Source organism: Megalopta genalis, chromosome 3 (assembly GCF_051020955.1).
Source record: "Megalopta genalis isolate 19385.01 chromosome 3, iyMegGena1_principal, whole genome shotgun sequence".
NCBI classification, from domain to species: Eukaryota; Metazoa; Arthropoda; class Insecta; order Hymenoptera; family Halictidae; genus Megalopta; species Megalopta genalis.
This window is the reverse complement of record NC_135015.1, coordinates 8,649,486-8,672,218: the sequence shown is the minus strand read 5'-3', so window position 1 is coordinate 8,672,218 and position 22,733 is coordinate 8,649,486. Positions and strand designations below refer to the sequence as shown.

Below are 22,733 nucleotides of genomic sequence, written 5' to 3'. Positions count from 1 at the left end.
ATTATATATTAAAAGTTTTAAATTATATATTTAATTATAAGAAAATATATAAAAATAAATATTTAATATATATATAAATAATTCTAATTAGGGGTAATATACAGGCAATATTTTAAAATTTTAATATAAAATATTAATTATGGTTATATTTGTAAGTAAAATTTTATATGTTAATTTAATTATTTAAGAAATTATATAATTAAGTATTTATTATAGGGGATTTTGCGCGTGTGGGGATAACTAGGTGACTTGTAGGTCAGGAGGTCAGTAGGTCAGTAGGTCACGGGCAAGTTACAGGGTTGAAATTTTGCACAGATGGGTTTTTCTTGGTTAGTTATCGGACGGTATAAGACTTATTAAAAAACCTCTAAGGGCAATTTTGACCATCTTAATCGGTTAGGCCGTTAAGCAGATTACGTTCCATGGTCCATTTCTGTAAATATCTTGGAAACGATGGCTGACCGGTGGACTTCTATACGAAGAATTTGTTCAGAATGACGACCTCGTCTCCCCTAAAATGTCTCGCAATCCGGAAATGGGGGATTCCTAAAGTCACTTGAAATAACTTTTTCCTTAGCGAAAATGCAATCCGTAGCTTTTTGTTTACGAGTAATTAACAAGAAACACTGACCAATAAGAGGCGAGCTCAGTTCTGCTTATTGACTTGTCTGTCTCGTGCAAGCTGATCTTGCTTTTCATTGGTCACTATTTTTCGTTACTGCAAATAACCGTAGGAACCCCCCTCCCATTTTCGGATTGCGAGATATTTTTGGGACATCCTGTAAACGAATTGCTTCATTGGATACTTTTTCTACTAAGGAAGAACCAGGCAGAAATATGCACACTCTGATTAATTTTTTCAAACCGTCTTCATCCTTCTTTGGTAGCAAACTGTTAGCTATAACATGTGCGTACGTTTTATGACCTTTGTTGTCAGAAGTCATTGCTCAGGGATGACTCTTTTTAAAAAAAAAATACGCTGCACGCTACGACGACTCACCAAAAAATGAGTTAAAAGCTGCTTTACAAAACGCGTGGAACGAAGTTACAATAACCAATGGTTAACAATCATTAATAATTTTCGAAAAAAACTTCGAAAATATTTCGAACACTTAATGTAAGCTTTATTGTTCAGTTCTGTGATTGGTATGTTTGTTAAACCGATCAAATATATAGAATATTAAACTGAGGTGTCCTAATTTCCAAAGCAGTTACCTATAAATATACACATATAGGGACAGAATTTACTCCGCAAAATAACCCTGTATAACAAACGGAAGGTTTCCCTTTTATTCATAGAATCGTGCGGTCGTACAATTACACTATTTTCAACAATAGTGAAATATATCGGTACAGTGTCATGATGCTCCTGTGTACGTCGTATGGATCTCTGGTTCGTCGCATCGCTATTATTGCATAGTGTAGATCTTTGTCCAATCCCTTATAAAAATGCTGACTTCTTCCGGTGCCCTCACTTCCGGTGGATGATGCTTTGCTGGAGTAATCGACTCCAGCCATAATGTTATGTTCTCGTCCAGAGTCACGGATTCCCGTCCTCTGTTCAATCTGATCACGTTCCTCGTTCCTGATAAGAATTCGGTAGAGGTGATCAGAACGCGACTTTCCGATAAAGTCTGCAACAGAAGAGGAATCGAACAATCGGTCACAAATCAATCACAATATGCAATAATTATACGACACGTATAAATAATGAAATTCATCAATCCTTTCATTATCGGCCCACAAAAGTGTGACAATTCGGAAAACTAGTTGACACGCTACAAACAATTCGGATCTGATGAGGGTGTTAGCTCAATCACCCCTTGACAATTGAATGGAGATCGTGACTAAGGGTCCCCGCTGCATTATTTTAAATATAACCTAGACCTCATTCGATGTTTCCAATCAATTCCAATAGATCCCGCGTACACTACAAAATTCCATAAATAATTCAAAACATACTTCTTCGAATGCTTGAGCAAACCCATCATTAAGAAGCGCACGGGTCGTGTATTTAAACTACCTAACTTCTTATACTAGCTGAATATTTTCTGAGATTCCGATATAGTCTCGTTTAATTCATAACGCTGACATATTTCGTAAAATATGGATTATACGAAACAATGTTTCAGCAGAAAGTATTACAAAAATTCTCGGTATCAATGGCGAAAGAAGCGGAAGCTAAATCCAAGTGAAATTCTTTTGAGTTCGCCGCTGTTATAAACTTCGCCAACCCATTTTCGTCACAAATCTGCAGTCAAGTCCTATTGTTTCCGCAATCATGCGAACATTCGCATAAAGTTTCTTCGAAAATAACCGAATAAAATACTAAACCTACCGAGCCCTAAAAGTAACTAACGCGTGTTGCTTTATAAAGATGACAAGATTGTATTAATTTAGTCTTCTCGCCATTTTTATTGCAATGCATGTTCATTTCATGCATGCTTTATTTCAGCGACTTAAAAACAAAAAAATGCGAATCCGATGATTTTGACTGGCTCGGTACGTTCAGCGTCAAAGATACTCCCAGTTATCGGCTTAATCCTTACCGGGCTAATAGCAAGATCCTCGCGACTGCCAGCGTACCCGAAGAAGTACGGCACCTTTTTCGTACACGCGTTCATGTCCCTGACTTTCTTTATCCGCACCAGGGTGAAGTAGTTGTATTCGTGCTCCGGATTGCCTAGCACGTAGTCCGAATGGGTCCAGGGCCGTTCGACGAGCTTGTCGTTTGTGACGAAGACGAGGGTGTTGCAGATGCCCTGCGTGAAGTTCTCCATGTTCTGGTAGTGGTAAGTGTAATCGGTGGCGATATTCCCAATGTTCATCTGGTCGATGATCAAACGGATCATGTCCAGTTCGCGCGGCTGGATGTTCTTGTAGACCAGGAAGCCGTCGAGTCCTTGCTCCCCGAACCCGACCTCGAACTGGTCCTCGTACATCTCGTAGGCCTTCTGCTGCGACCTGGTGTTCACGGGACTGCCGGGGACGTTCGGGTCCAGGCTAGTCGTGAAGAAGCTGTCGGTCATCGAGTTCTTGAAGTTGCAGCTGAGCACGCTGTTCTTTTTCGGCTGGCAGACGAGCTTGGTCGCGATGTTCAGCCGGAAGCTGTACATCGCGTCCCGCTGGATCGCGGTCGAGTTCACCTCGACGCGAAACGTGTAGACGGGCCCATGGGTCCATGGTTGTTCGATAGGGACACGTGCCACTGAAAAACGTGTTCTCGCGTGAAGAAGAGATCGCCGGCGTAGATGTAGGTCGCGCGAACGTGAACGTTCGTCCGGACGATTTGCTACGTATGGATATAGGACACTACGCGACCGGTAACCATCGAATTGAATGATTGCCAGGATTGAATAGGCCGATTAGAGCCGGCCGGTAGTGTCTTGAACGAGGTGTCACGCGGACGCACCTCGTGCCCCCGAGAGCCTCCCGTGCTCCCTATCTTTTCCGATTCGACAGCCGGCGTGTGCGGGAACGAGCACACGGGCCACGCGTAATCCCTTCGGCTGGGCCGACTCTCGAGTGGGAAACCATCGAGAGACGATATTTCACTACCGGCAGCATCGTTTCGTGTCACGCACGTGCGTCTGATATTATGCCAACTGCCAAGAACCGGACGCGACCCGGCACCGGACCATCAGACGCCTCGACGCATGTGCCTACGCACCGCTTTCGACTGGCTTACCTAAGAAAAATGGCAGCACTTGCGTGATTAGCTCCATGGTGACACCGTGCAACCACTTCAATGGAGTAATCGGATGTTCGGGCCGCTCTTATACCGTGGCAGTTTAGCTACGCTGCTGACCTCTTCTTAGGATCGATCGGATCAGCCAATTTGCCGAAGCCGCACTCTATTTCCAGCCGAAAAATAAAGGGCGCGGGCCGCAGGCTGCTTCTGAAAGATTCCTCGAATCGATTAATTTATGTGTATCGAATTTACGATCAGTTGTGTGTCAGAGTAGACCAAGCGTCGTACGGGGTTTGGTGCCACACGTTCTGAAATACCGACATCGCTGATACCCGATGGTTTTCTCGCGCCCTCCCCCTAAATGGAGCAATTAGTTAGCGAACGAAGTACAGAAGACTGCAGCACAGAAATTTAGTTCCTATTTTATAGCGTTGTCTGCTCTAAAAATTATTTTGAATTATTTTTATTATTAATCTTATTTTTCCATTTGATATTATATCTATAATTATTGTCATTGAAACATTATTTTACGAATATGGATACTTTATTTGAAAATTATAAATATACAATTTTGATTGGCTCTTGATCGTAAAAATGTTAACACATACATTTATTGCACTAATATCATTCTACGTAAACAATTGTTATTCGCATTTCAACGTTTTTCTAATTCCATTAACTCGTGCCTTTTTTTAGAGATTTCCTATTATATTGTTTAATACTTCCATACTTAATAGTATTTTAACTCAACGCGGTATAGAATTAAATTTTTCAATAAATTAAAGTGATCTTACATTTTAATATCTCACAAAATATCAATTGTCATTACTTACGAAATTTGACAAAATTTATAGTTAATTAATCATGAATTGTGAAAAAGTCGATTTTCCTTACTACAGATTGATGCTATTTTACTACCGCCGTAGATTGTGATTGGAATAATTTGATTCGTGTTTTTTGTGTGAGAATAAGTTCTTTTAATTAGTCTATTTCCGTAAACAGATATTGCCGAAAATATTTCGCATAGAGTTTTTCATTATTAATATGTATAATTCTAGTTATTATTAAATGAAATAAAATAAATTTAGGCTTTTTTTAAGTAGGGAATTTCCAATTGATTAGAAATGTTTCTGCAATATATAATTCTATAACATAACAAAGATTTCATTTTTAGTCTAAGGAGTACACGATAGTCTCCGATAGTCACGTGTGTAGATCAACGAGTTTAGTTCTGATCATGAATATCAATACTCATGATTAATATTAGAAACATTGCATTATACAACTCACTGTCATTTACTAATTGCAGGAATTTTTAAAAACTATTAATAATGTCGTTGTGGGAACATCCAGGCAATTAGCTGGAGTTGCTCTTCCGATCAAAATAAGCCAAGCCACGGCATGAATCGAACAACAACGCAGAATAAGTTAATAGTAAAAAAGTCTATAGCCGGATTTCCCTTGCGAAAAGAAAACATTTCGCGCCGAGTGTCAAAGTTGTATCAGATCTACAATGGCAAGTTTACAGGACTTCTGCAATATCGATGACGATGAGATGGAAATGATAATGGGGCTCAAGAAGACCCGTTTTTGTGTGACAAAAAAATACATTAGGTGCTAGGTCTACTCCTATACCTCGTATTTGCTATGGTGATCCACGCTGTACGCCGTGTGGATTCGCTAGTCGCCGTGCGTTGTTAACTCTTCGCTGTTCGCCGTTACAATGCAGGCTGTTCGCGTTGCACGTTTATTACTCTTTTCTCTGCGTCGTCTTTGTCTACCCCAACCATGGACTAGATCTTTCTTTCAAATATTATACGTTATCGTGTATGTTTATGTAATCGAGTCGATGAGCTGACTAGTCGAGGTATTTCAGTGATCACCGTGCGATTTTTGAATTTTTATTGTTAAGTCGCTGGAAAAGATCTTGAGCAACTGGAATAAATTAATCAGTAATGAAACGGTATCGCCAAATTCTTCTGATGTTTTTATTGTTTCGCAATAAGCGAACATGGCAACCAGCCATACTTATTATAAATGCATAAAATCTGCAACTTACTAATAGCTGTTGTACTCGTTTCATTCGTCTGTTCTACGAGGTAACTTAGCTCCAATTTATGCATCATAAAGAACTCTGTGTTCCAAAACTTTTTGACCATATATTTTCATGTTTTATGTCAAGGTATTTACCATAATGTATGTACTATAGTAAATAATTGTTTATTAGTTTATAATATAAATACGTTTTTTAATATCTTTAGAAATATTCTTGTATCTATCAAATACTATCTATCTTTTGAATCTATCAAATTAAATCTATCAATGTACTTCAATTTTACATAAACCTACACGATAATACATATTTTTTTTTGTTACACTGTATCGAGTTATTCATTGCCTACGAAGTATACCAAATTTTAGACAACGAGTATTTCTGTAGGTCAACGTATTTTAATTCTTACGTAATAATGTTCGATTGTTAATTGCACAGATAGATCAGAAACCCGTTACATTATGCAGCAGTCTTTTAAGCGCAATACGATTACCTGACCAGTGCCGTCAATCGTGCATTAAAATGGATCATGGTATCTCGCTTCAGTTCCGATTAGGTCAGCACGTATTTGTGCAAAATGGTTTTCTTATTTCTGTTTTATAACTGAATGAATACCGTGTGACTCGGTAAACATGGTAATATGATGTTCAGTCGTTTTATTAAACCACAAAAATATATTTATTTGTTGCACTGAACTTTAGAGTCATACTCGTTTGTTATATTTATAATATTAAGTCATGACTGGACTCAGAACGTGTGCCTGGATTTATGTCCTGCTGTTCAAATAAAATGAAAATGTCTCGCGGTAAATCGGTGCACTAGGCTTCTTTGACGAAACGAAGTATAAATGAATGCTCGAAGGTCAAGAATTCGTTTTATATCTGTTTTATATTTCAATTTCCTCACACACTCTTCGAGAAAAAGAGCACAGAAATTTTTACATTACAGGGATGGAAATATCTTACGTTTCCGAAGGAGTCAATGCTTACTAAAAGTTAGGGATACAACAGCTGCGCGTAATCAAAAATTTTTATTTCTGAATTCATGGCAACGAGAATGGGTTAAAGCAAACACCTTGGTACTACAAATGCACTTGATAAACGTTCAAATAATTTTATTAACACAGATTCCTCTTTCTCGTACAATTATGGAGCACGTGGGCTCTGCTTTCGTGCTCGTATCGCAAATACACACTAGCTTCATACAAGTAGAACAATGCGAAAAGAATCACTTCAAGCTTCAAGCGACTTTTGAGTTAATATTTATTTCATTGACAAATGTGGAGAGTCGAGCCTACGGCCCTGCGCATAAAATGCGTGCGAGATAGCCCCTAATACTCGTGTAGAGAAAAGACTCGGAAAAATCAGTGATTAAACGCAATGCACGGAAACGTTGCGTGCGAGCATCCGTCGAGCGATTCAGTCGAGGAAAGTTTTGTTATGAATTATATTGCACTTTTATTCGGGACATGTTTTCTCTACATCAACAACCCTATTCGCGATGTTATATGACTGTCCCAACATTGGGTAGTGTCCTCAGGATTCTTTTGACGGGTTCCATGCTGACGAACGTCAAGCGAATAACATCCCGGCGTATTGCAAGAACCATCGAGTTCGAGTCGACCAGGTTAAATGTGTTCGTAGTTTCCGAAGTAAAGTTGTGGCTGGTAATGTTCATTTGGCCTCTGCTGGATATCTGGAATAACGCAAAATACAACACTGAATAATTTCGAATACTTTCAATATTTGTCGTTAAGGCACATGCAAGTACAGTAAATTCTCTCCAAGTGTCCCCCAGCTTGTAAATAATGAACAATTTGGGAATAGGTGATACGATTATTCGATTATTCGTTTTTATAGTTGCCGAATGCCAACAACTAATAAGGCACGAATGATCGTAACCCCTCTTCCTAAATTGTCCATTTTTGTGTACAAGCTGAGGGACAATTTGGGAGAATTTACTGTACTTGCACCTTGGAAGTTCGAGCACAATATTTCGTACAATATTTTCTACGAAACAAAGCACGATATATCACACAATTACGTACCAATGTCATGGTGGACGAGCCCGAGTTGGTCGAATTCTCTGTAGAATTACATTTATCCAGGTTTACCACCTTCGTAACGTTCACTCCGTCCTTCAAATTCATTTCAAGCGGTTTCGTGAAGTGAAAAGCGTAAGAAGCAGCAGGCTGTGGAATATCCGGCTTCGGTGTCGCTTCGCTCGGTGGCATTGCTTCAATCTGATAAGTAACTGGACATCCGTCCGAGCTTGCATTTTCGGACTTTTCGTCGCTGATCTTCTCTGCGTCGATATCCGCCCACAAGTTCATATTGACCGCTATAAATTGATATAAATTGTAACTCATAGCATCGTTTCCTTCTTGCCCGTCATCGGATTTGCAATATTCGAGCCCGTCTTCGTTGTACTTCATCTCGAAAGATGAGTTTCCGAGAGTGTGGTTTAAGCAGTATATCGGCGACATTGCATGCGCGACCTTGGTGCCGTTGAAGTGACAATGCAATCTGTCCGGTTCCCTGGGCCTGCATTTCATTTGGGCAGTGAAATGTAATTCACAGCTGGGAGGAATCGTTATCGAAGATAACGTATAAATCGGGGTGAACACCGTGTCGTAATTCACGTTGTATGTGTACTCCGGCCCATTCTTCCACGTGATTTCGTTGTCCGGTACCTGAGCAGCTGAAACGAGATTGCAGAATTTTAATGCTTTTGTTTAATATTTTTACGATCGCCTTTAATGTACGCTTTTAAGCTAGTTGGTCTTTGAATGGTAGTTCGTCGAGAACTTCCCTACTACTACTACCCTTCTATCCTCTACTACCCTGCTAGAATTCGTACCCTGTTGAGGGTAGTTGTATGTTAAAAATTAATGTAGTAAATGTTTATCATTTCTGCATACTTGAACTGCGAATCTTTATGCATTTATGACACTTACATTACACGAGAAAACATTTGCATCAAAATGCCTTAATGACCTTCACTTTATTTTTATCGTAAGGATTTCTCTAACTAACAGCGTAATTTCGTTCCTCGTCCCACAATTGTAAAATAATGCATCGAAATAGAAATTTGCATGGGGACTGATTATATTCGGTGTGAAAATAAGAATGTTTTCTAAACGATTGCAGGTTGTAAACCTACGTAAGTCGGGTACGAAATTAAGTGAATAGCAGAAGTAAGTATCAATCAAGTTTTATCGAATTAAACTTCTAATATCCGAGCGAAAGCTATATTGTTTAATTTGTGATATTTATGAAAAATTTAATCTACTATGATCTTTCTATGATTCGTAATATGAATATAACATAAAGTCATAAAAATAATATGAACAAGATATTTCTTCTGCTATAGTTTTTCATTTTAAACAGTACTGAAAAGGTTATTGTTTTACTGTTATATATTTAAATCTTATTTATTATATAGGGTGCCATGTAATTGGTGATACAATTGGATAGGGGCTGATTCTACGTCAGAAAATAAGTCGGAACTACCGAATAAATTTTTTTCATCGAAGACTTCGTTTTCGAAAAAATCGAAATAAATCTTATTTAATGTTAGATAAATTATATTAACGATATTAAAACTATATTATAACTATAAATATATTATAACTACAAATATTATTGAAAATGACGTTCATGATGTCTCTTACGTAATTGTGCTCTTCTAATTACATTTCTACGTACGTTTTCTAAAGTGTTGTTTGGCAATTTGAGTTTTTCAAACGCTATGATAATTCTTCCTTTTAACTGCTCAGTATTCGGTTTATGTTGGTATATAGGATATACTTAACTAACGACTCCACGAATAAAAATCCGGTGGTGACAGGTGTGGAAATTGTGGTGAAGAGTAACAAAGAAATTGATAACACCGAGGATATTTACAAACACGGTAGTGGTTTTCAAGACAATCTACAGGGACGTCCGTTGATTTGACACTTGGCTGAGTGGACGTTTACGGAGCAGATATTTAAAATCGATTTTTTACGAAAACGAAGCCCCAATGAAAAAAATGTACCCTATATTTCCAACGTGGAATCAGCCCCTATTCAGACGTATCACCAGTTACATGACACCCTGTATATTCTTTATTGTATATCCTATCACGTATTCCATTATATTTAATCGTTTCACTAATGCAGTGGAATATTTTCTCATCAATTCTCAAAAAGATTCTAATGCCAATCGTTTAGGCAATTTAATATTTGAATCCACAAAAAATGTCCTGCGTTCTTCTACCTTTATGTATTTTACCAAAAACAGTTGGCATTAGAAACGATTTTTTGTGTTCTACTTTATTTCTCTAGATCTACTACACCTCATCTATTTACAATAAAGTAACGTTTACATTCATTACTCCACATTATAATTTATCAGAATGATCTTGGCATATTTGCACATCATTTAGCGAAAGCTAAATGTTTTCTCATCTATATTCTATTAACGCCTGTAGTATTACTAGCCTCGGAGCAATTCAAATCAGATTCGTGCAACTTTTATTTTATTCTCTTTGTTAAAACGTTTCATCCGAATGTTTCCGCAACACGTCTCGCTGCGATCCTTGGATTTCGTTAATTTCATATAACTTTATCGTCACCGATTTCCACTATATCTATCCACTTGATTTTATCCTCGACTATAAATCCTAAATCCTTAACAGTGACAGACTGTGCGAAACCGTTGATTTACTCCTCGATACACCCAACCTATCAGCACTAGACTGCTAAACTAGCCAAAACGACTGGTTTCATGTTTCTAGCTCCACTGTTGTCGAAACCACACTACTGATTCAACCGATAACCGTTAAATAATAGATTAATTCGTGTATTTTTACAAATAGAAACCACCCGTTCGAACAGCGCACTCGCAAAATTTTTTGGGGGGGAACAATTGAAACTCGGTCAGTTTCACTGTTCGGCAGTGGAGGTCGTTCAGAATCAGCCAACAGCATCCACAACGGCTCAAAAGTACAGACGCCGTTTCTGTGTTGAATCGATGCCCGACACTCGATACATCTACCGATTCACTGTGTTTGTTTCACCGGGAGCAAGGATAGCTTAATTGAGACACTGGGGTTCTAGTTCCACGAAGAAATTTTCGACAAATGACCGGCCGAGGATGAGCGATACGGTGTCAACGTTTTAACTCGTTACAGCCCGACCCGTCCTTCGTAAACCATTGGAGAACACCGACTATAACCGGTCACTGGTATTATATTAATCGTGGGAGGGATAGTTAACTGACCTAGGAAGAATGGCACTACAATAAAATTCATCCTGATGCCGTTAGTTTAGCCGAAACAAAGTTGTGCGATCACCGTATGCTGGCCGGCTTTTATATCGTCGTGGTGTGGCCGAGTGGACTAGGTAGGGTGCAATTTAATCGGACCAATTAGCGCTGTCCAAAGTTGTCCCCCGGGAGACAAACCTGGCCCCCTTCCACCGTCCACCGGTATGGAGGTGGCAGTGCGCAGCCAGTATAGTCGAAGCATACGTGCAATTTAAATCGTAGCATTTCACAACAATGTCTTTTGCTCTGTCAAGCATTTTCTCACCGAATCTTTGTCTCCGTTTTTATGCTTATTCAATTATTTCACTCGTAAGCTTAAGTACAGCATATTTTTCAGCTCTTTTGGTTAACTCGTAGGGTATACTTTATCGTGATGCGAAAATGGACGTGTAGTGTAACCTTCTGTATCCGAAGCTCCATTTTTCGAATGCTCTAGTATCTGAATATTTTATTTTTTTAATTTTTTTCATTGCTATTCCTACATGTTTCATCGAATATATCCTAACAATTTAGTACGAAGCTAACATTAGCACAAAACGAATCTATCATGTTTTAAATATCGAAATTTGGATGGAGAAAACTTTTATTCAATGAAATTGAATGCATAGATGAAAGAGAAGCAACAAGGCGCATAGAAGAAGCAATAAGAAAAGATTTCGACTGCAGTTATCACTAGGATACGATGACTGTGCTGACAATGACAGCATAAAGTGGTTTGAATGCGATAAAGATGATGATAGCAACGAGGATATCATGGACATAAATTTAATAACATATTTTGAACTAACAGTTATGAGGAGAATATGCTTAATAAATAGCCGATATATGGGACAATATTTATGGGGAATGAGAGTCATTGGCTTTCTATTGGCCGTGCCAAAATACGCTACATTTCGCCTCTACGGTTGCGGAAAAGCTTGCTTCCGAAATCCGTTTTCCGAATTTTCCGCGGTGCACCGCGAAGACACGTCGAGCGAGGAAGCAATTGGAAGGAGAAGCCGGCGCGTGTGGGCCCCTTGTGAACGGTACATTAAATTATTTAATGGACTCCCACGAATTTCTACGGTGCAATTGAAGACCATCCGTCGACCCATCTTTAAGACTCTAACACGGCCATTGTCCGCTTGTAGTGGCAAATTCCAACAATAAGAAGCGTGCTGCAATCTGCTTCCGTTAACCGCATGCGACCGATTAACTACTCACTAAAAGTTGTCGCGAATATTGGCGATGGTTATTTATTATGCAGCGTCAAATATTTTACGCAGTTGATTAGATTGTTTATTTAATATGGTTTTAAATGCACTTTTTATGGCTTATGGACTGATTCAGGAAATTGTTGCAGTTCTTCGATTACGATTGCCAGCAATATGGCCGCCATTACTTACAGGTGTGGACAACGTTGACTAAAATCATCTTTTATTTGTTAATTTCATTGGATAGATCGATAAGAAATTATTGTTATATCTTACAGTACTTTAAGTTTGCGAACAGTAATTTTCAATAAGTATTTCATCATGTATTTTACCTTTATTACAATTGTAGCATAAGTGGCAGTCATTATTAGTCTCTAACATTGTTAAAGAAATATTAAATTTCTCCTTTAACAACTGACTTCCACTTTTAAACAAAACCTGCAATGGATGGAAATCTATCAGTATTACGTCAATCAGCAAATTTAATAATTCTAAAAGATAGGTACATACATATATAGACAATTGAATGTTACAGTTTGTTCAGCAAATCGTACGTGTACAAAGTATAAAGGATGATTGGCAGCCAGCACGTGCCAAGGGATCAGATGCTGTTGCAACTAAACAAAAAATGTACAATAAATCTATCATGTTAAAGAACGAAAACGTTGTCAAACTATAATTTGAACTAAATAAAAACACATTTCATTTATGATAGTACTATTTTCAAACTTTTATACGATGAATTTGTTAGATAAATTGAAGGGGTCAAAAATCAGCCAGTATAAACACCTCAGCATACAAAATTTAGATACTTAAGCACTTTAATAGTTAATTATAAAGGGTACCATGTCCCATAAAGGAACAGAACGAATTATTTATTACCAGATAATAAGCCAATAAAGTATTGTTTTGTCTGTTGAAGTTTTTGACAATAAAGAATTTATTGAACCGAGAAACTAATTGGACTTGCACTGATTAACTTCTGAGTCCTCCAATTGTACCCGTTCAAGAGCGGCAGATGTTCGCCTGTTTCCTTCCGCGTTCTCGGAAAAGTTAAAAATGTTCATAAGAAAAATAATAGACAATTGTATATAAATATTGTCAATATAAAAAGTAAAATTATGTGTTAGACAAGAGTAGAAAAAGAAGGATAGGTGGAATAATCTGGAATCGTCATTCGCAAGGACCTTGAGAGTGGCATTTATCTCGTAGAATGGGGAGCGTAATTTTGTCATTATTACGTTGATCACCTGCAATGATCTCGTTTGCAACACTTTACCATTTGATGACAACACTGCACAATTAGGTGACGTCTACATCGCTAGCGCGATAGCCCTCGCTCAGCTCTGGCTTAAACGGCGGAAGAAACCGCAACTAGAGTGGGCCAGACCGCCCTCTATGGGGTCGTAGGCACACTCAAAAGGATCGAGAGCACTCCCCGAGGAAATTCAGCATCGATTCTAGATCAATCCCTTATGCGAATTGCACACATCGGGCACAGAGTTTTCAGGAGCGTGCTATATACCAGATCAGCACTTCGAATAGCGCCTATCGGCTGCTCGCAGGGTAGGACCTCTCGATTACGTAATACCGGCTATCCCCAAATATCGCGAGCACGGGTGAAATAAAGGGATAGCTGCCGCACATAGGCCAGGCAACAGAAGTTCCAGAAGTTCTAGAAGTTCCAGAAGGTCCAGATGTTCCAGAAGGTTCAGAAGGTTCAGAAGATTCGGAAGGTTCAGAAGGTTCAGAAGATTCGGAAGGTTCAGAAGGTTCAGAAGGTTGAGAAGGTTCAGAAGGTTGAGAAGGTTGAGAAGGTTCAGAAGGTTGAGAAGGTTCAGAAGGTTCAGAAGGTTCAGAAGGTTGAGAAAGTTGAGAAGGTTCAGAAGGTTCAGAAGGTTCAGAAGGTTGAGAAGGTTGAGAAGGTTCAGAAGGTTCAGAAGGTTCAGAAGGTTGAGAAGGTTGAGAAGGTTCAGAAGGTTCAGAAGGTTCAGAAGGTTGAGAAGGTTGAGAAGGTTCAGAAGGTTCAGAAAGTCCAAAAGTTCCAGAAGTTTCAGAAGTTTCAGAAGTTCCAGAAGGTCCAAAAGGTCCAGAAGGTACAGAAGTTCCAGAAGTTTCAGAAATTCCAGAAACTTTTCAACGTTCCAAACGTGCCATAACACAAACGAGGTATACAGAATACTCGATTCTCGCTAAGAAGTTTAAATTGGTGAAATATCGGTAACGTCGAACACAACACGGAAATGGTAATGTGGCTTCTGAAGCTCCATTTTTGAGTGACAAAATAATTTATTGGATGTCAAGTCTACTCCTATAACTCGTCTGTGATATGGTGTTCGATCTACACTCGCACTTAGGAATAGGATCTACATACTTTGATATGTCATCCGTTCCCATGTATCTCGTCAGTGGTTTTCTTGCGCCACCTACGTTTCAGAACGAAGAATTGTGGAACTACATGTAACGGAAAGATTAAAGTCGGTAAAATAGTAAATGGAAGAATCATTGGATTCATACAGACGTAATTGGAATTTTGCTATAATTATATTCGTATTAAATACGTATTAAATTAAAGTAAACTTTTATTGTAGGGGATAATTGAATTTCTTGCATCTGTACTTTCCACTTTATTTTCACTTGGATATTCAACATTCCTATTACTCAATTTATATGAACTTTTCATTTTTGTTTTCACAAAGTTGACATGATCGTGTAAACATTGTTTCGTTATAAATACTATAAATTCTCGAAATTTCCGAGAATTCTTGGGAAACATGATCGTGAACAAATGCATACTGTTAATACAATGATAATTTAAATTTTACAACACTGCATTAATCATGTAATGCTTGTAATCTTTCTTTTCGACGACATCGTGAATTATTATGCGATTTCCATAGCGGGATACTTTTAATCGTCTCTCGTTTAAAGAAAATTGTAACAAATAAATACGAGTAAACGCACAACGGTTATTAATTAATTTACGCTTCACTGTATCTGCGAGTTCATTGAAACCGGAGCACGATAAAGCAAGGGGAACGATCGTGTGTAAAATAAAGCAAAGTAATATTAAAAACACGATTTGTAAAATATAAACTCTAGTGATGCCAAATTAAATGGTTTTATGATCATATATACAAAACCATTTTATTTTGAATTCATTTATAAATATATATATACTTCAATACATGATATATTTTTTATACGGATTAATCGAATTTTCACAAGATCTCCAATCATACCAGCAAAAAGATTCTAATGTCAATCGTTTGAGCAATTTAATATTTGAATCCGCAACAAATATCTTGCGTTTTTCTACCTTTATTACGTTCTTTACCAAAACCAGCTGGCATTAGAAACGATTGTTTGTATTCTACTTTATTTCTCTAGACCCAGTGCACCTCATTTATTTACAATAAAGTAGCGTTTACATTCACTACTCCACATTATAATTTATCAGAATGATCTTGGCGTATTCGCACATCATTTAGCGAAAGCTAAATGTTTCATCATCTATGTTCTATTGACGCGTTTTATGATCATATATACAAACAGTATATATACAAAACCATTTAATTTTGAATTCGTTTATAAATATATATACACTACAATACATGATATATTTTTTATACGGATTAATCGAATTTTCACATGATCTCCAATCATACCAGCAACACGGAGCATTCAGTGACACCATATATGCTCGTCCTCCTTACAAGAACAGGATACCTTATTCCAAACAGGTTTCGAACGCCAGATAAATGATGAATTTAACTATGTCGCCTTATTTTGACATCTCAAGGTGATGGCGACTCCTGTAAAAGTCTGTGTCAGTTTTTTATTATTAGCCACAAGCATTTCTTTTTTATTTCGCACCGTTTTCTTTCACTAGTTAAAACCAGATCGTTCATGTAAATTACGTTCGATTAATCATCGGTAAAGGAAGTTATGCCGATGGTTTGATTTGTTTCACAATGTTTCTGACATCATTTCATTTCGTCTACAACAAAATTCCCAACTCGGAAAGTATGGAAATATTCAACTACGCTCTTAAAATATTGTTTCCTATAACACTTATCAAATTAAAAAACCATGATAAACGTGAAATCAGCGATCGTTTAATGTCCACTGCATCTCTTTATATCCTATCAATCGTGAGATATCAATATTATTATTCGCCGAAGAGCAATATCAAAGTTCACGAAAAAAATCATTGAACTCCTGCACACTAGGTCATGTAACTGCAATACCGTGTGACGTATTTGTCATTGAGCTGCTCGCTTATCAAATTATCGCGCTCGACCAGCTATATCAAACCGTATTCGATCTTAGAACACTAAATAACAGATGAGAAACAACAGAGCTGACTGAACGTGAGAATCTCCACCTTGAAAAGAATTCATCCCGTGTCAAGAATAACTCCAATTTGCGACTACGGTGTTTGAATTATATAATGGATACGATCGAGCTCCTCGGTTCATAATTGCTGGGTATGATGGTCAAGTTTAATACTCATTCCTTAAGAACGAACGTCCGAGGCAAAACCGGAAAAACCCAAGACCAGCGCCAGGGATCTGTCAGCCAATCTCCCAGCCATGGGATAGAGAATCTGGCCGTGACAGTAAACTTCGTTATCAACTCTCCTGCGTTTTCTTCTTAGCCGTAGGCGACGAAAGCACACGATCAGAGAAGTAGGAATCTGTGCGAGAGGTTTCATAAAAAGTTCGCGCGCGACAGACGACCGGCTGGATGTGAAAACGTGTGTCAGATTTTGTGTTTCCGGTATTTCCAGCACTTTGTACGATGGTACTTTCCCCGCAAAATCAACTTATTGCTTGCCTCAGAACAAACACCTTAACCCCTTAACCCCTTAACGCGCAGAAACGTATTAACACGGGCGTGCAAAACCGGCCAAAATGTGCAGACCCATATATATACGGTCGGCGTCGCAACTTATGTCGCTAAAATGTTCAGATTCGAATATATCCGGGCAGTAAAAATAACTTAATAAAAACCAAGGAAAACATTCAATTTATTGATATTCATCGTGTAATTTTGTATTGTAAGCTGTAAAGTTTGTTTATTTGGGATTATAAAATATGGCCTTTTAGGGTGACACTTATAAGCATCTCTGACCTGGTAATTGTTTCTATCTATCTATATCCATTATTGCGTATCTAATTAGCGTTGGCACTTTTGTGAGTTTTGTTATGACTAATTTATTTATTACTCTCCAGTTATCTCCGATCTCTTTCTATTTTCTGCTTATTCAGGAATAAAATATGCACTTTTAGGATGGCACTTATGAACATTTAGTGTATTATTCGTGAGCAAGTAGTGAAGTAAAGTAGACGTTATCAAAGTGAATTTCTTCAAAGACAATTGTTTTTTATTTTTTACAAATATTATTAGTGTCAACATATAAAAACGTTTTTGTTTTATGGTGTATTTTTATAGAGAGTAAATTGGATTTTTAGTGTATAAAAGGTATGTTTTCTAATGTTGAAATAAGGAATGTTGGGCTATGTGCTGCACCTTGTTTTGAAATTTATCATACAAAAGAAAATTTTGAATAGTTTTAGTTTATTATATATTTTTCAGCTAATAAATATTATTATTATATTATTACAAATTTAGGTAAAATTAAATATTTTTCAGTTTTTTTTTCGTCTCCTCCTTCCCCTTCAAAATAGTAACTGGTAATTGAAAAACAGTACGATGGGTACAAAATTCGATCTGCAATGCGATTCAATATTCACTATAATTATTTATCCACTATTTTTATTGAATTTTTAGTAATTTTTGCATTTTTTTTACATATTTATTGAAATTAAGGTCCAAATATGTATTTTCTTAGATAAAAAAAATTGATTTTTGTTGGTCGGTTTTTTTTTTTAAATTGTGCATTAAGGGGTTAATCGCGTTTACCTAGAACGATTATCGATTCCCTTTACAATATGTGTGAAACACGATCGGTGACTCTGGGAAGGGACACCGATATTCTGGAATTGTAAGATAGTGCAACGGAAACGTGGATTATATGTCTACAATGTCTACGCAATGGAAAGTATTTATTGTACCGTTACTGTCTGTGAATATCTGTTATTAATATAATATCGTGTAGACGATATTTTGTTTCACAATATCTTGGCATCTATTGGAAGGAAGTGTCCAAATATGGAATGCCATCTCGATTTCCACACGTCATCCTTACGAATCAATCGCGAAACATGAAATCGCAGAACGAACAATGTCAATCCGTAACTGCGATAATAACTGTTAACGATGTGAAAGATGCGATATGGTAATTGTCTCGTACCTGGAAAACAGTGATTCCACCGAAATTGCTGTGTTGCAATTTCGCGATTCTTAAACGAGACTCACGTAGGTGTGCGTATATTGTCTCAAAACCGCAGAATTCTTTATCTGTGACATCAGCTGTTTGTTTAAACATACGTTAGAGAAGTGTGAAGTCATTAAAGAAATAAAGTAAAATCATCTGACAATTGCGTTATTTTCTTGCATACAGAATCCACATTTTTCTGATTTATTGCATCCAACAGTTCCACTGATCGTGAATTTAAAATAAAAGAGAACTTCTGCACGAATATTCAACACATTCCTGCAAGGATCCAATTATTTTTAATGGCAATGAAAGACTGGAATTACTAACGGAAAAGTTTACCTTTGGTCGGTGACAGTCACGCCCGTGTGTCGTGATTAAGTTAATTAGAACTTTTCCTGGATAAATGTAGGTACGTATGTCATAATAATAATAAAAAAAAAGCTTCGTATCTGTCGAATAATATGTCCGCGTATATGGTACAGCAACTTCTCGTTCAAAACGACAGAGTACAGTTACTTTGATAGCAAGAAATTGCAACGCTTATCTGGCTTGCCAGGAAAGTATAGTTAAAAAATTCATATTAACGATATTATAATATATGAAAATAAAAACTAAAATGTAATAGTCTAAATAATCTAAAATATTTATAATCTAAAATTTATAATCTAAAATAATCTAAAATAAATACTCAAAGTAATAATCTAAAATAAAAATTATATATATATGGAGTTTATAATCTAAAATAAAAACTCAAATGTAATAGTCTAAATAATTTGTAAAAATATGCGTGCATTTGCACACATATCCAGAGTCTGTTGACAATATTTGGATAATCGGAGAATCGTTGTGAATCACAATCTGTGACTAATGGTGTTCCATAAATTATTTTTAAGAAACGAAGGATACTGGGGAAATGAATAATGCTCGTACTCCGGAAGTCTTGTTTCACATTGAACCCGAGTAGCGGTCATTCCAACCGAGTATCATTTTTTCCTTCTTGTGCTTATTATGCTTATTGATTTTCAATGGCGACTCAGCGAAGGCGAACCGTCGCTATTGAATTTGGCCGACTAGGTGAATAATTTCTCAGAAATATATTCACAACACGGCACTAGAGAAAATTGGTCATCCACTTAAATGTAAGTAGACAGCGAACAGGTTTCGCTTTTGCACACTTTATTTTAAAGTTTAAACAATTTATTTAAACTATTTATTTACATATCATTATTATAATTACATTTAATTCTTTACAGCCGCTTATTACCACGTTACATCCAACGTTGAATATTACTAAACTGTGGATTTTATGCATATATACTTGAAAAACTGCAAGAACATTTCAAGGAAATTCAAAGTGGTCAATTACTAAAAAGAGAAATAAACGCGTAATATCCTGCAGCTAAGGCAAACATTTTTTATTCTAAAAAATCCCTGGTCTAAGAGTATTATGTTTTGCGAGTTCAGATGACGAATCCTAATGCACCGCTGCAAGTAATTGCTTCTTGCGTTTCTACGTTCTGTATCAGTCAAAATAAAGGTTCAGCTTTCGTCGTTTTCGAGGTCACGAATTTGCATGATCGAGCAATGTTTCACGTCAGTCGGTGGCATTGGAGCAGATCAAGTTTATCAATATTAAAGCAACTGAATGCGTAGTACGTATATGTGAAAGAGATGCGGATGACGTTTTTTGCAAAACGTTTCTTTCTCCCTACCCATGCGTCGGAGAATTTCACGACTCAGAATATGCGTTCATGTGTGGTGACGTCCTCTGGGGAATAGGGTACGGGAAATCTCGATTCCCCGTCAACTTGAGTGACTCGTTCCCAACCGTGGTGGGGATTCCGGTATTATCGGACTTATATACAACGGCTCGCCATCTTCGGGGTACATTAGTTTCCACCAGCGAAACCGAACGGTTGAGAAGCTGTGACTCCACGAGCAGCACGCCATACAGCCATTTGCGAAGCAGGAATATTATTATCGGAATAACACCATGGTAAGTTTTTTAAGATCTGGAGAAACCTGTTCAATGGTAGCTTGTAGCTTGGCGTGTTTTCCTTGGCCTTCGGGTAGGCAGCCGGTATCCATTAACTATACTCTTTCAACAGTTTTTGAATTTTCTTAAAATATAATTCGTCAGTCCGTTAATTATTGTGATATCGGTTCATAATTTCAAAATAGAAATTTGCGCAGAATGTGTTGATTAGCGAAGTTTGAAAATTATTTAGACACGAGGGTCAGGCAAATAAACCAATTTAGAATAAAATACACTGTTTACCAAATTTCGTAGAGATTTTGGAATTTTATCTTGGTAATTGAAGACAAAATCTCATATTCATTATCATATTCACTAATTACTTTAGACAACGCATGGTAGATATTTATTAGTTATAGAGTTAAGCACAAATCTATGATAAAAATTTTAGAAATCGAATGCGAGCAAATTTTCTATTGACATATTTATAAAAATCTGCCTTTCACTTTATTACGAGGAAAAGTAGCAAATAAAATTAGAAAGATCTTTTCTCAAAATGCTCAAAGCTGAAGTTGATGGAGGAAAACAATTTTCGAATTTCGTTCAACGCGTTAAAATTAACGAGAATTGTCCCTTGATTATTGAAACGTGAAATTAATGTTCGACAGTTTTAATATGTTTCTCGAAAAGAACAAAGGCTACAAACGTTTTTATATTGACCGGCACATCGTTAAATTATTTAATTGTAAAATGTAACCTGCTCATTGAGGTACAGCACACGTACTCATGAACGTACGAATCTTCTCTGAGATTTTATGAAAAAAAAAAGAAAAGATTTCCTTGTAATAATATGATATTTAAAAAGAATTACATCACAAAATGTTAATGCTTCTGATTTTTAATATCAGTTAAAAATTGTTCACAAAATAATAGCAAATTTATTCATTTATCATTACAGATGAAGCAAGTTGCAATTTTATTCGCCGTCTTTTGTATGGCATATTCTCAGAGGCCCCCTTACGCCGGCAGTGCTGATCGGAGTCGCTACCCCCAGGTGCTCCCGCAGTACATCGAAGAACAGCAGGCAGTTGCGATGTCGTCGCTGGGAAATCGAATAAACGCGGTTAACAGTGATAGTTCGATCACGACGACCACCACAACCAGGACGGTTCCGCTCGACTTGCCAGTCGATGCACTTGGTGACATTGATCTCATTAACCGGATCAAAACCTGGCCAAGAGAGAAGCAGCCATTTTGGTACTTGAACTGGATGCAAATCCAAGAACATCGTGGTGACACAAGATTCCAAAATCAAAGAGAACAAAGGATGAGGACGAGCAATTAACGAGAAATTAATACGAATTTGTTAATTTGTTGAGATTTTACACGGGATGAGAGCACTGCCATCATCATTCTGCTAGTCAAGCTGTACTCTTTCGCGTAACGGCGAGATCTACTACATCAACAAAGGAGTAACATCCCGAAACGTAAATTTAAAATACGAGTACTGAATTTGCGTTCAATGAGAAAAAAAATACTTAACTTAAAGAGTCACGTGGAGAAAAAATGAACGCTGCTCGATCTTTATAAATTATTTTGAAATAACGAACGCGCGAAATTTACACAATACTTTGTTTTATAATCTTTGTTGCTGGCTATCAGTTTGTGAAACCGGTTTGTGTTTACCCGTACAAAGAAGTTTAAAATGTGCAAAAATCGGGGACCAAAGATGAAAGTAATTTTTAAAATTTTGGTAGAAAATAATGATAACAGAAAACATGTCTATCGTTCAAGTTGAAGGTATTAATGTTGAAATGTAAAAGAATATTCTATTTCGATCACTTGTAAGAATTTCTTTTAATTGTTCATAAAAGAAATTGTATTTTATAATACGGTATCAAATTGTTGTGCAACGTTTTGTTTATGTTGATTATAATCGTTACGGTTCCTGTTAAATTGCTATTTGATTGAATCTGTCAATTTTTGGAGTCAAGTATAGGCGATTTTGTAAAAAGAACGTTCAAGAACATTATCATCAGTAACCATGTCCATGTATTTAAGAAACATTTAATCATTCTTATGTTAAATCAAAATAAATGTAGTAAACAATTTACAAACCGTAATACGATACTCGAATTCCCTCTATGATACTACATGGCATAATTG

At 37.0% G+C, this 22,733-nt stretch overlaps 3 protein-coding genes across 3 annotated transcripts; 1 reads left to right on the top strand and 2 right to left on the bottom strand.

Moving 5' to 3' along the window:
- Positions 1-1,257: 1,257 nt before the first annotated feature.
- LOC143259052 (uncharacterized) lies at positions 1,258-5,473 on the bottom strand. The gene is made up of 4 exons (XM_076519852.1): positions 5,327-5,473; positions 3,689-3,898; positions 2,550-3,208; positions 1,258-1,634 (listed from the first exon to the last, which is right to left on the bottom strand). The coding sequence occupies exons 2-4, from the start codon at positions 3,723-3,725 to the stop codon at positions 1,410-1,412; spliced, it is 921 nt and encodes a 306-aa protein (XP_076375967.1). The 5' UTR covers positions 3,726-3,898; positions 5,327-5,473; the 3' UTR covers positions 1,258-1,409.
- Positions 5,474-6,841: 1,368 nt separating this feature from the next.
- On the bottom strand, positions 6,842-11,146 carry LOC143259053 (uncharacterized). The gene is made up of 3 exons (XM_076519853.1): positions 11,009-11,146; positions 7,792-8,444; positions 6,842-7,439 (listed from the first exon to the last, which is right to left on the bottom strand). Exons 1-3 carry the CDS (start codon positions 11,037-11,039, stop codon positions 7,248-7,250), a joined length of 876 nt encoding a protein of 291 aa, XP_076375968.1. The 5' UTR covers positions 11,040-11,146; the 3' UTR covers positions 6,842-7,247.
- A 9,282-nt stretch (positions 11,147-20,428) lies between these two features.
- LOC143259049 (uncharacterized) lies at positions 20,429-22,684 on the top strand. The gene is made up of 2 exons (XM_076519849.1): positions 20,429-20,588; positions 21,526-22,684. The coding sequence occupies exons 1-2, from the start codon at positions 20,586-20,588 to the stop codon at positions 21,910-21,912; spliced, it is 390 nt and encodes a 129-aa protein (XP_076375964.1). The 5' UTR covers positions 20,429-20,585; the 3' UTR covers positions 21,913-22,684.
- The last annotated feature ends 49 nt before the right edge of the window (positions 22,685-22,733 follow it).

Excerpts from the sequence above, each read along its gene's own strand:
- LOC143259052 (XM_076519852.1), bottom strand. The coding sequence starts at position 3,725 with ATGGAGCTAATCACGCAAGTGCTGCCATTTTTCTTAG. Across the intron at positions 3,209-3,688 it reads AGTGCTGCCATTTTTCTTAG|TGGCACGTGTCCCTATCGAA; the intron begins GTAAGCCAGTCG and ends CACGTTTTTCAG. Across the intron at positions 1,635-2,549 it reads AGGATCTTGCTATTAGCCCG|ACTTTATCGGAAAGTCGCGT; the intron begins GTAAGGATTAAG and ends CTTCTGTTGCAG.
- LOC143259053 (XM_076519853.1), bottom strand. The coding sequence starts at position 11,039 with ATGAATTTTATTGTAGTGCCATTCTTCCTAG. Across the intron at positions 8,445-11,008 it reads TGTAGTGCCATTCTTCCTAG|CTGCTCAGGTACCGGACAAC; the intron begins GTCAGTTAACTA and ends ATCTCGTTTCAG. Across the intron at positions 7,440-7,791 it reads GCTCGTCCACCATGACATTG|ATATCCAGCAGAGGCCAAAT; the intron begins GTACGTAATTGT and ends GCGTTATTCCAG.